This window comes from Periplaneta americana, chromosome 5 (genome assembly GCF_040183065.1).
Source record: "Periplaneta americana isolate PAMFEO1 chromosome 5, P.americana_PAMFEO1_priV1, whole genome shotgun sequence".
Lineage (NCBI taxonomy): Eukaryota > Metazoa > Arthropoda > Insecta > Blattodea > Blattidae > Periplaneta > Periplaneta americana.
In genome coordinates, this window is record NC_091121.1 from 65,518,849 (window position 1) to 65,531,698 (window position 12,850).

Genomic DNA, 12,850 nt, shown 5'->3' on the forward strand with positions numbered 1-12,850 from the left:
AAAAATAACGAGATTCCATAACTGTCTCATACATAATGATTTAAAATTCGAAACGTAATAAGAACTCTAGGCTTTCAGAAAAACGAAGTCCTGGAATGTCCGAACTCGACGAAAGCGCCTCTCGTCTCCGGCCTGTAAATAAACAACCCGTCTCGTCCCCGGCTGAAATATATTTCCATTTTCAATTCTCATGCATCGACTACTCGTATACACGACTGAGGGCCGGTATCATAAATGCCGTTTAAACCTGACGTTCAGTTTAAACTGAAGTTTTTCGTTCTGCTTCATATTATAAACCTTAACTACCAGTTAATCTTGAGTTAACTTGAGTTTAACTTGATCGGCAGTTCTCTGCCGTTTAAACTGCAGTTCAAGACTCAGCAGTGCAAGATGGCGGTTTCCGCAATACACATGGATATTGCAGATGTTTTCCAAGAACTTATGAGTGACGATAAGTGAGTGCTCAATATTACTAAACGACAGTGGCAACCGAGAATTTTTCGAAATAGAGTACACCACTTTGAAATATACATAAATGAACATAAGTTTTAAAACAGATTGAGGTTTTCGAAGTAGACAGTCCTAACCTTCAGAATTAGGCGTATAGTCTTAACCTTGGTTTCGAAAAATTGAAACTCTGATACAACATGCAACAGAAAAATGAGAAAGTGCAAAAATATGTCTTTAGGGTTTGAATTTAAAGATTATTTTGAAAAGATAAATGATTTCTTGTTTATTTTTGAAAACGTTCTGTTGAATCTCTGCATCAGTTACTAGTTGCTCTGCGCTATTTTTCCTCTGGTAGTAGACATACTGAAAACGATGGAAGATTTCGGACTTGTCCGTAAATCTACTATAAACCTATTGCGCATTGTACTGTGTGTGGCAGACAGTCTCCAGGTAAGATTTACTATGGGGTCTGATTTATAAACACACTAATATTATTACCTAATTTTACTAGACTTGTAAAAATAATTTTATTGTTTGACTGAATTCTGTTTCATAATTATTCTAGAAAACACATAAAATACGCACACTAATATATGACTTCATTACTCGGTTGATTCTGTATGGAGTTACGTCGCGGATGGCCATGCAAGGTTTAGTTTGGTTGCATTGTGTTTGGGAGTATAACGTTGGTAGCAGCGTTAAGAAACTATTTGAGGTTAAGTCTGACAAGCATACTGAAGTACTGGTCCTCTTTAGGTTTTTTATGATACTGTCTCTGATATCGAAGAACAAAGATGTTTCTTAATGAAGATTCTCTACGAGCGTCGGCTATTTTAAAGCAATGATATAATTAAACAGTTGCAATGTTCTTCTTTTCTTACCTAGTAGTAATACCAATCGTATTCCACTACGGTTTAACTTAACCGAGACTTTGTAATACGGCACGTTGAGTTAAACTCATGGTTAGGTTTAACTTAGGTTTAACATAATCTTTAGATTAATCGTATTTATAAAACCGGGCCTCATGAGTGATATGTTCACGGGGTAAACCAGTTCTTATGCATCGACTATTGGCAACCCTGCGAAAGATGGCGATGTATGGTTGTTAATGTTACGGCAATTCTGCGTTTCTGTAGTGCCTATATCAGTACCTACTCGTCAACCATACAGTACACATCGATATCTGCGTTTCTAAATTTCCTGTATCAATACAACACAACATGTCGCAACTAAGTGAAATCTTGAGTCAGCGGTGTAAAACAGTTCTCGTGGTAAATAATTATAAATTTAATATGCACAGATTATTGGCTTCAGGGATGACAAATACCTACTGTATGTTAAATGTAACAGCATAAATGATCCTTTCAAACATCCGCTTCATATCAGCAAAAAAAAAAAAAAAATTAGAAAAATACCTGGTCAAGTATAAGAATGGATACCTAATACTCATGCCTTCAATCTGTACGGATAATGTCGCATAATTGCAGTTAAATGAGACTTTGTTTGCTTTTAAGCATGTAACTTTTATTTATATTTAAGTAATTTCTTTATTTGATGGCATTTTTTTTTATCAAATGGACACTATTTTACTCATGAAAGACCAAATTTTTAATCACACCAACCTGAAGTTTTCTAGATCTAAACAATTCGGGGTCATGGGGCATAACACGTCAGTCGGGCATGACTTTGAAATTAATTGTTATCAGAATCATTTAATAAATTTAAATCTTGCATTACATTAAATTGCTACCAGATGCAAAACTTTAGTGCGTTTCACACTCTCTCTAACCTCGAGTCGAGAAAGATTCATCATCCACGCCTTTCTCGAAACAGCGAAAGGATTTGAAGCTACGCGAGGCTTGTTCCGCGACAGGTGTTTGAATCTGTAACGCTGGGATTTCAGACAACCTTGAAGCGGATGCTGAGTCTGGAGCAGCGAGAGTATACCGGTGTTTGTATATCTGTGCGAGGCGGAAATGTAGGATTTCAGCTGCACGTGTTAACAACACAAGGATTGAAATGCTGTATGTAGAAGTTCAATTCCAAAGGAATACATATCCAGAATAATAGTGATGTAAATTTTTATTATGTTTTTGTCTTATTTATTTGCGATAATTCTAAGAAAAAGAAAAATGTTCTTGCTCATTAGGCGAATTACAGAGAGAAATTTTTTTAACATCACAGAATTTTTTATGTAATCATTTATGTATTTATTATTGATTACAATTGATTACAAATCTCACAGTAAAATAGCCTGTATATTACAATTTATTGTATAAATACAATGTAACTGGGTCACACCCGAAAAAGCAAGATGCTTGAGGTCGGGTGTGACCAAGAATGAAAACTGGACAGAAAAAAAAAAATAATAAAATAATCACAACTGTGATTAAACTGTTAAATGTAATTACACATAAAGTTTAATAAGAATAAAAACAAAAACAAATAAACAAACAAACCAACGGTACCATAGCCTACAGTGTACATAAACATACCAAGTTAAGAATACAACATTGTTAAAGTGACAGAAAAAAATAAATGAAGAGTAAGAATTTACATTATTATAATTTTAAAAACAGTTCAAGCACTTGTTTTTTGAATAATGTATTGTTTAATAATTTTAGTTTAGGATTCCTCTTTATGAAATCATTATATAATCTTGGACCGTAATTAGAACTGTGGCTTAGACCTGCTTCAGTCTTACATTTTGGTTCAATAAGGGAGAGCGAAATATTGTATCTTCTTGTGTTGTGGCCATGATCGGATGATACAAATTTAGCTTGATATTTATGGTAGTGATTCAAAATAGTATACATATAAATCTGCTTGATATTTAAAACATTAAATTCTTTATATATGAGATGAGTTGGATGATCAAGTTTTCTTCTTAAACATATTTTAATAATTCTTTTATGTAGTAATATTAATGGGCGAATGGTACTCTGTGATAATCCACCCCATCCTATAATTCCATACTGTATTATAGACTGAACTAGGGCCAAAAATATTATTCTCAATAGTTTTACTGGCATAAAGCGACGCAGTTGAACAAATTTGTATAGAGTTTTACGTAATTTAAGTCATAAGTAGTTAATATGAAAATTCCATTTTAAGTTTTGATCGATGAAGATAGCTAAATATTTCACGTGGGTTGATGGGCGTAGTTTAGGACAATTGCAATTATTATAGATATTTGTACAGTCATTGCTATGAATTTTTAAATTATAGTAGTTGTTTTCCACTGTAGGGAGACCTGTTTTATTTAAAGAAAAGGGAATGAAAGTTGTTGTGATTTAGAAAATGTTTAAGTAGGATGCAGTGCACTTATCTTAGATTGCATATTCACAATATTACCCAGCTCATTGAAAAGCGCAGAGAGTTTAATTTGCCAATTGTGATATAAGTACGTCATCTGAGAGAAAGTATAAGACACGAATTTTCTAAACTATTGAATAACTCGCTATAATACAAATCTGGCGTTTCACGTATAGCTCCCTGTAAAGCTGACTTGAATAATTTTAAGGGAAAAATTGTTCCAAACGTCCCAGGTTTGATACTCTGTCCTTGAACAATTTTTCCCTTGAAATTATTCAAGTCACCTTTACAGGGAACTGTACCTGAAAAGCCAGATTTGTATAATATGCATTACTGTTTTGATAACAGAAAACGACGAATTTAAGTTACGCGGTACAGTATGATTATTTAGTCGTGACAGTCGCCGGCAAACTGCGCCTGGGTCAGGCGAGTCCATTAAGCTACTCCAAGGGATGTTCAGGTTAGTCTGTTGCCTGCAGTCAGAGCGATCGGATGTCACGCATGCTGTATAGCATTGTTTCCAGTACAGTTAAGCTGTAGGTGTGCACTTAATGCTGGGCTATGGTGATCTGTCAACCCTCTTGAGTTATATGGATATAAGGGGAAAATTGATCCGAGGTCTGGTATAGTTCCTGGGTAACTCAGAGAGCGTTGGTGCGCTCAGCGAAAGATCCCGAGTTCGATACCCGGCTGTGGAACAATTTTTTCCTTTAAATTATTCAACTCGCTATAAGTTAAAAACTCTAAGGAAATGGTAATAAAACATATATCGATATGCAAATTGATCATAAATTAAAGACATTTAAAACTATATATTTATATGTCAACTTTTATAATAGTTAAACATTACCTTTGTAATATTACAACTTGCGCAAAAAAAGCATGTTGAATTGCGTTCAAACGCGTCAGTAAATATTAGTGGTTATTCTAGATGTGTACAAAATATGTGAGAAACCATGGCTTTTTCAAATAAGTAATTAGATTCGTTGAATAAATAGTCTGGAAAATAACAGCCAATTAATTGTACAGAATAATAAAGGGGCTTGCAGCTTGTTAACAATAATACAGTACGTCTAGAGATAGAGTGGACAGTATCTGGCGGCAAATGCTGCAAGTCCCGCCCAATCCAAGGCCGCCGCCACCGCGGTCCACTTCATCTCTAGACGCACTGTAGCTTGAGTGTTGCATCACCCTATGTAGAGATAGTTTCATGGCTGTCCTTAATAACAAATTATTCCCATAAATTGAGTACAAAAACGTATTTACAGCAATATGTACCGTAACCACTGGCTCTAATGCTTCTTTTTGTGTTCCCATTTATTGACTAAGAAAGGCTTTTAACAGAGTAAATCGAAACCACATACGAGAGAAATGAATGAAACGAAGAGCTTTAGACATCTAGTAAGGGTTATATAGAGTCTCCTTAGAAATCATAAAATTCAAGTAAGGACACAAAATAGTATAAACACGAAATAGCTGAAACAAACCAGGCTATTCGACAAGGGTGTCCCCTTTCGCCGGCACATTTTGATTCTACATAGATGGAGGAGAGGTTTAAAATTACAAACAATTTTAATATGGAGAAGATAAATTTTATGACATCTTTATATGCATATAAACTGCACAGAATAACCAGAGTTAACATGTTATATCAGGCCTGCACAAGGTTTGCGCTCTCCGAGCCGGCTCACAGGAGCGGAATGCAGATATTAGCTGCGCTCTGTATAAGGGTGGACTGGAAGAAGGGGTGATCTCGTACAAAATATACACAAAAGGAAATACAGTACTAGTAAGAGTGTTTATGAAATGAATTCCCGTTCAGTGTTTGCAAAACCATCTTGGCCTATTATTATTATTTTGTTATATCTTTATTTATCAGTACATCAAAACGAGGTTTTATGCTGTTGGCAGCTGAAAGGAACAGTAGCCTACTGATCGTAATGAAACATCAGTTACAGATGTTCGATGTTTACCTTTATGAAAGTTGATTATAGAAAACAGTTGCTCACAAATATAAATGTTGAGCCAAACATAGCAATCATTTTCACAGCCAGCCTGTGTAGTCGTGGATAGCCTATTGTTGCTAATTTTTAGTCTTGTAAAACTCAACCTAGTATTATTCAAAGGTCACATTGAAGATCAATAAGTTCGAGCTGTAAATCGTTAAATGTTAAATGTTACGTTCCGTCTTTTAGATTCCTCCATACTGTACTGTAGGAGTAGGTAAGCAACGTGAGAATAGGCCTACACACTGCACTCCACTAGATACCTGAGTGGTCGTTTCCCTCTCCTCTACCTATAGCAAGTCTATGCCATTCTGACGTATCTTCCTCTCCGTTTCGGCGAGTGGTAAACACAGCTCCCCCTCTCCGAAGGAGCGCGCGCTCTCGTTGAGCGCTGTTTGTGCAGGTATGTGTTATATCAGCTAGGAAAACTAAAACTATGAAATTTATAGGTCCTCATACAAATGAATGGCATCAAAAATGCTAACAAATGACGGTCGGTCGATATCCATAATCCCACATGTTGCTCAGTAAACGGCCTTCTAAAACCGTCCGATTCCTTTGCCGCACCTTGTATAATCAGAGTAAAAATTAAAATCAGTCGACAAATTTTAGAATATGTAGCCTAAATCCATTAAAACATTTAGAAAATAATGTAATATACGCAAAAACTGAGCCGTAAATTACAGAAACCTCACAAGTCACAATTTTTCTCGATTTCAGTGTTTCATATGGTTATATGGTTATAATATCCATACTTTTATAATGGTTAAACATTACCTTTGTAATATTACAACTTGCGCAAAAAAAGCATGTTGAATTGCGTTCAAACGCGTCATTAAATATTAGTGGTTATTCTAGATGTGTACAAAATATGTGAGAAACCATGGCTTTTTCAAATAAGTAATTAGATTCGTTGAATAAATAGTCTGGAAAATAACAGCCAAATAATTGTACAGAATAATAAAGGGGCTTGCAGCTTGTTAACAATAATACAGTACGTCTAGAGATAGAGTGGACAGTATCTGGCGGCAAATGCTGCAAGTCCCGCCCAATCCTTTCAAGTGATGCAGAAAACCCACACTGCTCAAATAAGTTGCAGTGGATTGTAGGAAATTACATGAACATCACAAATCCAGGCATGTGAAATTTTTTAGAAATTAAAGTGTCAGTTTGCTTTTATTTGTTGTTTTTTATGAATTTGGAGAACTAAATATAGCTAGTCACATAATTTTGCATTTTTTAATGTTTGTTGCTTTTATTTGTTGTTTTTTATGAATTTGGAGAACTAAATATAGCTAGTCACATAATTTTGCATTTTTACATGTTTGTGTACTTATTTTAATTTCTTGGCTTAAGTACAGGCCTACATTTAAAGTTGTTTATAAGATAAAAAAACATTGTTTTTCCTCCGTCTCCTTCAACTAAAAATTGTTTTAAATAAATAAAATGATTGTTACTAGTGAAATGCAGAAACACCAGATATCCAGGCAATTCAGATTTTTTTTTTTTCCAGAAAATACTAAAGAGAAAAAATAAAGTTCACTTAGCCTATGTCAAACACTAGATCTTATTATTATGGTTTAATAAAAAATAATCACTTCAATATAGCAAAAGCTTTTGAAGATAATCAGTTTTTTTGTGGTTCCTGAAAAAATAACTCAAATCGACCTGTAGGGTTTCTGCTATTCATGATTCAAGTAGGCCTAAATATAAATCTGAGTACATTGTTTCACTTTTGTGAAACAATTCGTCGAATCTTAGGAAGACAAGTTCTTAAAGAAGCTTATTGAAATTTTATAAAGTAGCGACATTACGAGCCATTATACAGTGCGCCAGGAAAGTCTCTCCGCACTGGAGAGAGCGGAGTGTATGCGTTCGCAACTGAAATTATGTTGGTAGCATCAGCCGGTCGGTGTCATTGCCACATCCTTGTGGGGGTTGCTTAGCTAACTTTATCAGTAAAATAGAACAAAATAATATTTGTATATGGTTCCGTCTAATTACATTAAGCGCATACATTCCGCTGTCTCCAGTACGGAGAGACTTCCCTGGCGCAATGTATCATGGATATAAAAAGTGGGTTTTAAGAAAATAAGACGAAAACAAAAGAAGAGGTTGGGAAATTTAAGTTTCTGAGATACGTAGCGGGATATAGGCTCTCTGTTGGACAACATAACGAAACAATCGACCTACAATATTACACACAACAAGAGAAAAGATCAATTGGAAGGCCAAAGAGATACAGAGAGATCAACTATAAGGAGAAGAAACAGGCTAAAGGGCTAAGCCATGATGATGATGATGATGATGATGATGAAGAAGCACATCCTTTGCACCCGTCGCAGCGTACTGGTGTTTGGCATGTCGTATTCATGCACAGTGATATCTCTTCAAGTGTTGCTAAGATTTGTTTTTCATATTGAGTATCTTTATTCTTCGAACAGAATAATCAACCTAATATTAAAGAGACAAAGCGACCATTTTGTTCTCTGTGACTGGTGTGAAATAAATTTGGGATGTTGACTCTGTGACCTCTCATACTCCGCTGTCGTGATGAGTAAATGCAGCTGTTGCTGTTCTATCAGTAGTAATGACGACATGCCACACTCGCTCAACTCATGTCTACGGCACATACCGTATTTAGGAATGATGGACTATAAGAATCGCATTTCCAGACTTCTCATTGCAATGGGTGGTAGGACCGTTGTTAATTTAGTTCAGGGCTCGAGCTATTCCATCTCAAATCGACCGAAATATAGAGAAAATTGACCTTACAATTTCTAAATACAATGAAACTTTTTTTGTACGTAGAGAACTGTGATACAATGCTTTGTGCAAAGTTTGAGGCATCAGAATTTCATAGTGTTTAAATTAAAAATATTTAAATTTATCGTTTTTTCATAAAATTGGCAACTTTAAACTGTTGTAGCTCCGAAACCCTTTCACCCAATGATCAAAATCATGGTTTATTTTGATGCTGAGAAATTAAAGTTTATATTGGCATATAAACAGATTTTCTCACTTTTTATGGAAATGAAGAAATTTAGATTTTTCCTCATTAAGACGCCTTTGCCTAGGAAAAAATATTTTAAAAATATATAGTTAGATTCCGCATTGAAAGTACAAATAAACACATATTTTTTACTGATGGTATGTTGATAAGAAAGTATTGAAAATATCAAATAAAGAAAATAATAGTACGCGCGTGAACTAACCAGCTGACTGTGAGACGGGAGCTAGCCGAGACAAGCAAGACCAGGAGACAAACACGTGATGTTTCGTCTAGTAGCGCATAGCTGGGCTAGCTTTATCACAAGTTTTCATAAACACAGGAGTAAAATGACGCCCAACGCTCGCTTATCATCATCTCTCGGCCAGTGCGTGCGGTACTGCGCCGTTCAAGTCTAGGCGTGTGAAAATAATTTATTTAATACCTTCGAAACTTATTGCCGTACCATTAAGCAAACAATGCCGAATTCCTCTTAATAATGCAAGGTTTTTTCTCAATATTTTTTTACAGTTTTACAAATGAGCAAAAAGCCTAAAAGTAAGTAAAATCAGATTATCTGTCTCTCTCTGTACACAATAAAAATAAGGATTACTTCTTATCATAACGTACCAAATGTCAGCTTCAAAATGAGCTCTCGTTCAATGTTCTACAGTAAATGGTTTCAGAGTTCTAAGCGCTGAAAGAGGCTTGTTTTTCTAAAATACGCTAAATTTGTCGCTCAACAATATGAAAACCGTTTGACTTTCGATAGTATATTTTTGCAGATGCACTCTTCTCAGCACCTTCTATAAATAGGGAAAAATTAGAGTATAAAAAAATTCGAGATTTTTTACTGATCGATTTCATATGGAATAGCCCGCTTATCTCTACATCAGCTGAGTCAACCTTTTGGGAAAGCAGTATACGTGACAGTCAGTCATTCGAACGTAATGGTTCGGTGCAGTATTGGACAGATTATTTTGTGTAAACTTATTTACAGAATAAAATCTCTACAGAAAGCGACAAAAAGTGAATTCGAAAGTTTCGTCACAGATAACCAGAAACTCCTCACCAACCAAGTCATATGTTCATACATTCATTTGAAAATGGTGTAATATGGGTTCTGTGTTTTAAAAAATGTATTAATAGAAGTATAGTACTCTTTATTCAGGAAAGATTGCAATTAAGTCCTTTACAAATACTTAGGAGACATCTCAGGAAGTTAGTGACTCGTATACAATGTGTGCAGTTGTCAATAGATAAGAATTTCAGAGTGTGTTTCCAAACTTCTTGACTAGACGTGGGTCCACCGCTGTGTAATAGCGGTTAGAATGCCTGATCGTGAATTTGATCGGGTCTGAGTTCAAATCCTGGTAGAGACAAGTTATCTGGTTGAGGTTTTCTTCCGGGGTTTTCCCTGAAACTTTAACAGCAAATAGTGAATAACTTTTCGTCTTTGGACCCTAGAATCATTTCGCTGTTATTATCACCATCTCATTCAGACGTCCGATAACCATAGCAGTTGCTAAAGCGTAGTAAAATAATCATTTTTTAAAATAACTAGACGTGGAGCCTGTACTGTTCTCCAATCAGGTGATCAACCGTGAAAGGAATGTGCTTACTATTGGGTCATCTATTGGAGCGAAGTAGTTAGATAATATTACCGTTATAACGTCAGTTCAAAAAACATGCGCTCTCCTGCATATGTCATTTCCTGTATGGAGAGATTAAAAGACCAGGAGATTAACCGTGATCTAATTTTGTAACTAGGGTAGTATAAGTATGTGTGCATCAATGTTATCGTTTGTGCTTTGAGAGTTAGCCAATGGAGATGCGTGTACCCACGTGTGTGACGTTATGACATCTTATGGCATCAACATTCATTCACAACATTACCCCGCTGCGTCTCATTCCCCTGAGACTTTCTCCTGGTTGGAATACAGTATTCTAGAAGAAGGTGATAGTTTTTAGCATATAGTAATTTATTATGTGATTTTAGTAAGCCTAAAAATTCTGTTTCTTCTTAATTGTTATTTAATTAGTATGTACGAGCTAAGAATCGTTAGCATAGATAGCGCATAGTGCTAAATTCCGCATATTTGCGACGAATCGTAGGAATGAACTTTTTAACACATTTTACTTAGTTCTTATTCTGCAATTAAGTTTCCACTAGAAAAATTTTTTGCTTGTGCGAACACGAGCTGTTCGCCGTAAAGGTGAATCAACTGATGCGGGAGGAGGAAGTTAAGTGCCGACAACTTAAAGCATCGTTCTACGCTGTAGCCCCTCTCAAATTATAAACGGATTTCTCTCTGTAGATCTATTGTCTTGGTGTAGGTATTTTTATAGCAGGTATGGCATTCCGACACTGAAAATGTTGTGGTTTTGCGGAAAAAAGAAATGTATAAGAATACTGCCGTGGATAATTGAATGAACCTTGCTTAATATAATATCTTAATTTCTGCGTAAGTAAGAATGTAAGTTATATATCATTTAGTGACATCCGTTTTTATTTAACTTTCCAATAAACGTTTTAAAAATGTAATTGATGTACGGAATGGGAAGCAGGTATGTTAATTGTCTCTGTAAGCTATTTTCCTGCTATTTAAAATCTGCAAGTGAGTGGCGCAATAATAACGGTCTCTTGCATTTCCAGTGATTATATACTGGATTGTGTACAGAAGCTTATAAACCAATAAACGGACGAATTGCCTTGAGATTTTGGAGTTAATCTAGACTGAGTACGATTCTTCCTTGATGAAAGGGGTTGACTTGAGGTATCTACTCATGCATAGAAGAGGGAGTGACTCACAAGAGCACCACCACGACGGTCATGCCATCGTCCAAACAGCCCTTGCAGCATGGCGGATCCACTCTGTCAACAAAACAATGCAAATTAGGCAACACAAAGAGCACTAGCAGCCTCTGATATGCAGACTCTAGTCTAATGAACCGGGGGACTCAGCAGAAGATAGTGTGAAGTTGATGGACTTTTATCGCGTGAAACAGGAAGCGTGAGATAGGATAAGACTTTTTCCTTTGGAAACGATAGTAGCTCACGTAACGAGAAATTTTGAACCATCCTGACCATTAAATAAACGTTAACCAATGTTATGAATTGTTATTCTGATGTAATAGCTTTTGTTTTAAAATGCCCAGTTACTGAAGAGCTTTTTAGTAAATAGACTGAAGTTCAGTTCCTGTTTGTACCCTTCAAATTCCACTAAATCGAAGGCGCTAAGACTCAGATTCTTCAAATAATTTCACCATTGATCCATTAGTCTAAGCCATAATTCCTGTGACATTTGAATAATCTCTGTGTAGCTTAAGGGGTTAGGTATAGCTTACAGCAGCAAAATTTTTGGAAATATTCTACATTTTTTTCCTCCATTACTGTATTTTGTACAATAACTTAATGAAAATTGGTATGTGTAAAAAAACTGCCCTACTATATGAAAAAAATATTTTTACAGTTCAAAAAATATTTTTATATATTTTTTAATTCAAAATGGTGGCAGTTCACTGTGCAGTGATGAAGCGTTTCTCTCATAACTCGTAAACGTGTTAAATTTTTCATGTTCTCTCGCTTTTATTTTATTGCTGAAACTCATGTTTACAATATCATGCTCTTCCAACTACATTCCTTAATAAATAATAACTTATATATTTTTTATTTTGTGTAAGAACAAAATACTGGTATTCGACCATTATTTAAATGAATTTATTTTTTATCAGACAATCTATCAAAGATAGAGAACTGATCTTGCATCGTATTGTAGATTTGACATGCATAAATACATACAAAAAATTTCAACACAAAATGTTGGATAGTTTTTGAGTTATGTGGGAAACGCTTCATCACTGCACAGTGAACTGAATTTTGAAAAAAAAAAATGTAAATAATTTTTTTAAATCGTAAAAATATTTTTTTTTTCATATAGCAGAAGAACAGTGTTCTATACATACTAATTTTCATTATGGTACAAGATATAGTAATGGAGGAAAAAGATGTTGAATGTAAGCTGTACCTAACCCCTTAAGATACTTCATATCTATTACGTCTAGTGAAAAAACAACGTACAATACTCCA

General features: G+C 35.1%; 2 protein-coding genes across 7 annotated transcripts in view; one reads left to right on the forward strand and one right to left on the reverse strand.

Moving 5' to 3' along the window:
- Positions 1-12,850, forward strand: part of fdl (fused lobes) — a 335,607-nt gene that overhangs the window by 242,546 nt on the left and 80,211 nt on the right. The gene's annotated exons all lie outside the window — the stretch shown is intronic.
- s-cup (stanley-cup) overlaps positions 1-12,850 on the reverse strand; it is a 340,619-nt gene that overhangs the window by 143,963 nt on the left and 183,806 nt on the right. Inside the window, exon 2 of the mRNA XM_069825936.1 lies at positions 11,573-11,635. Within this exon, the coding sequence (XP_069682037.1) occupies positions 11,573-11,595 (23 nt within the window). The 5' untranslated portion in view covers positions 11,596-11,635. The remainder of the gene's footprint in view (positions 1-11,572; positions 11,636-12,850) is intronic.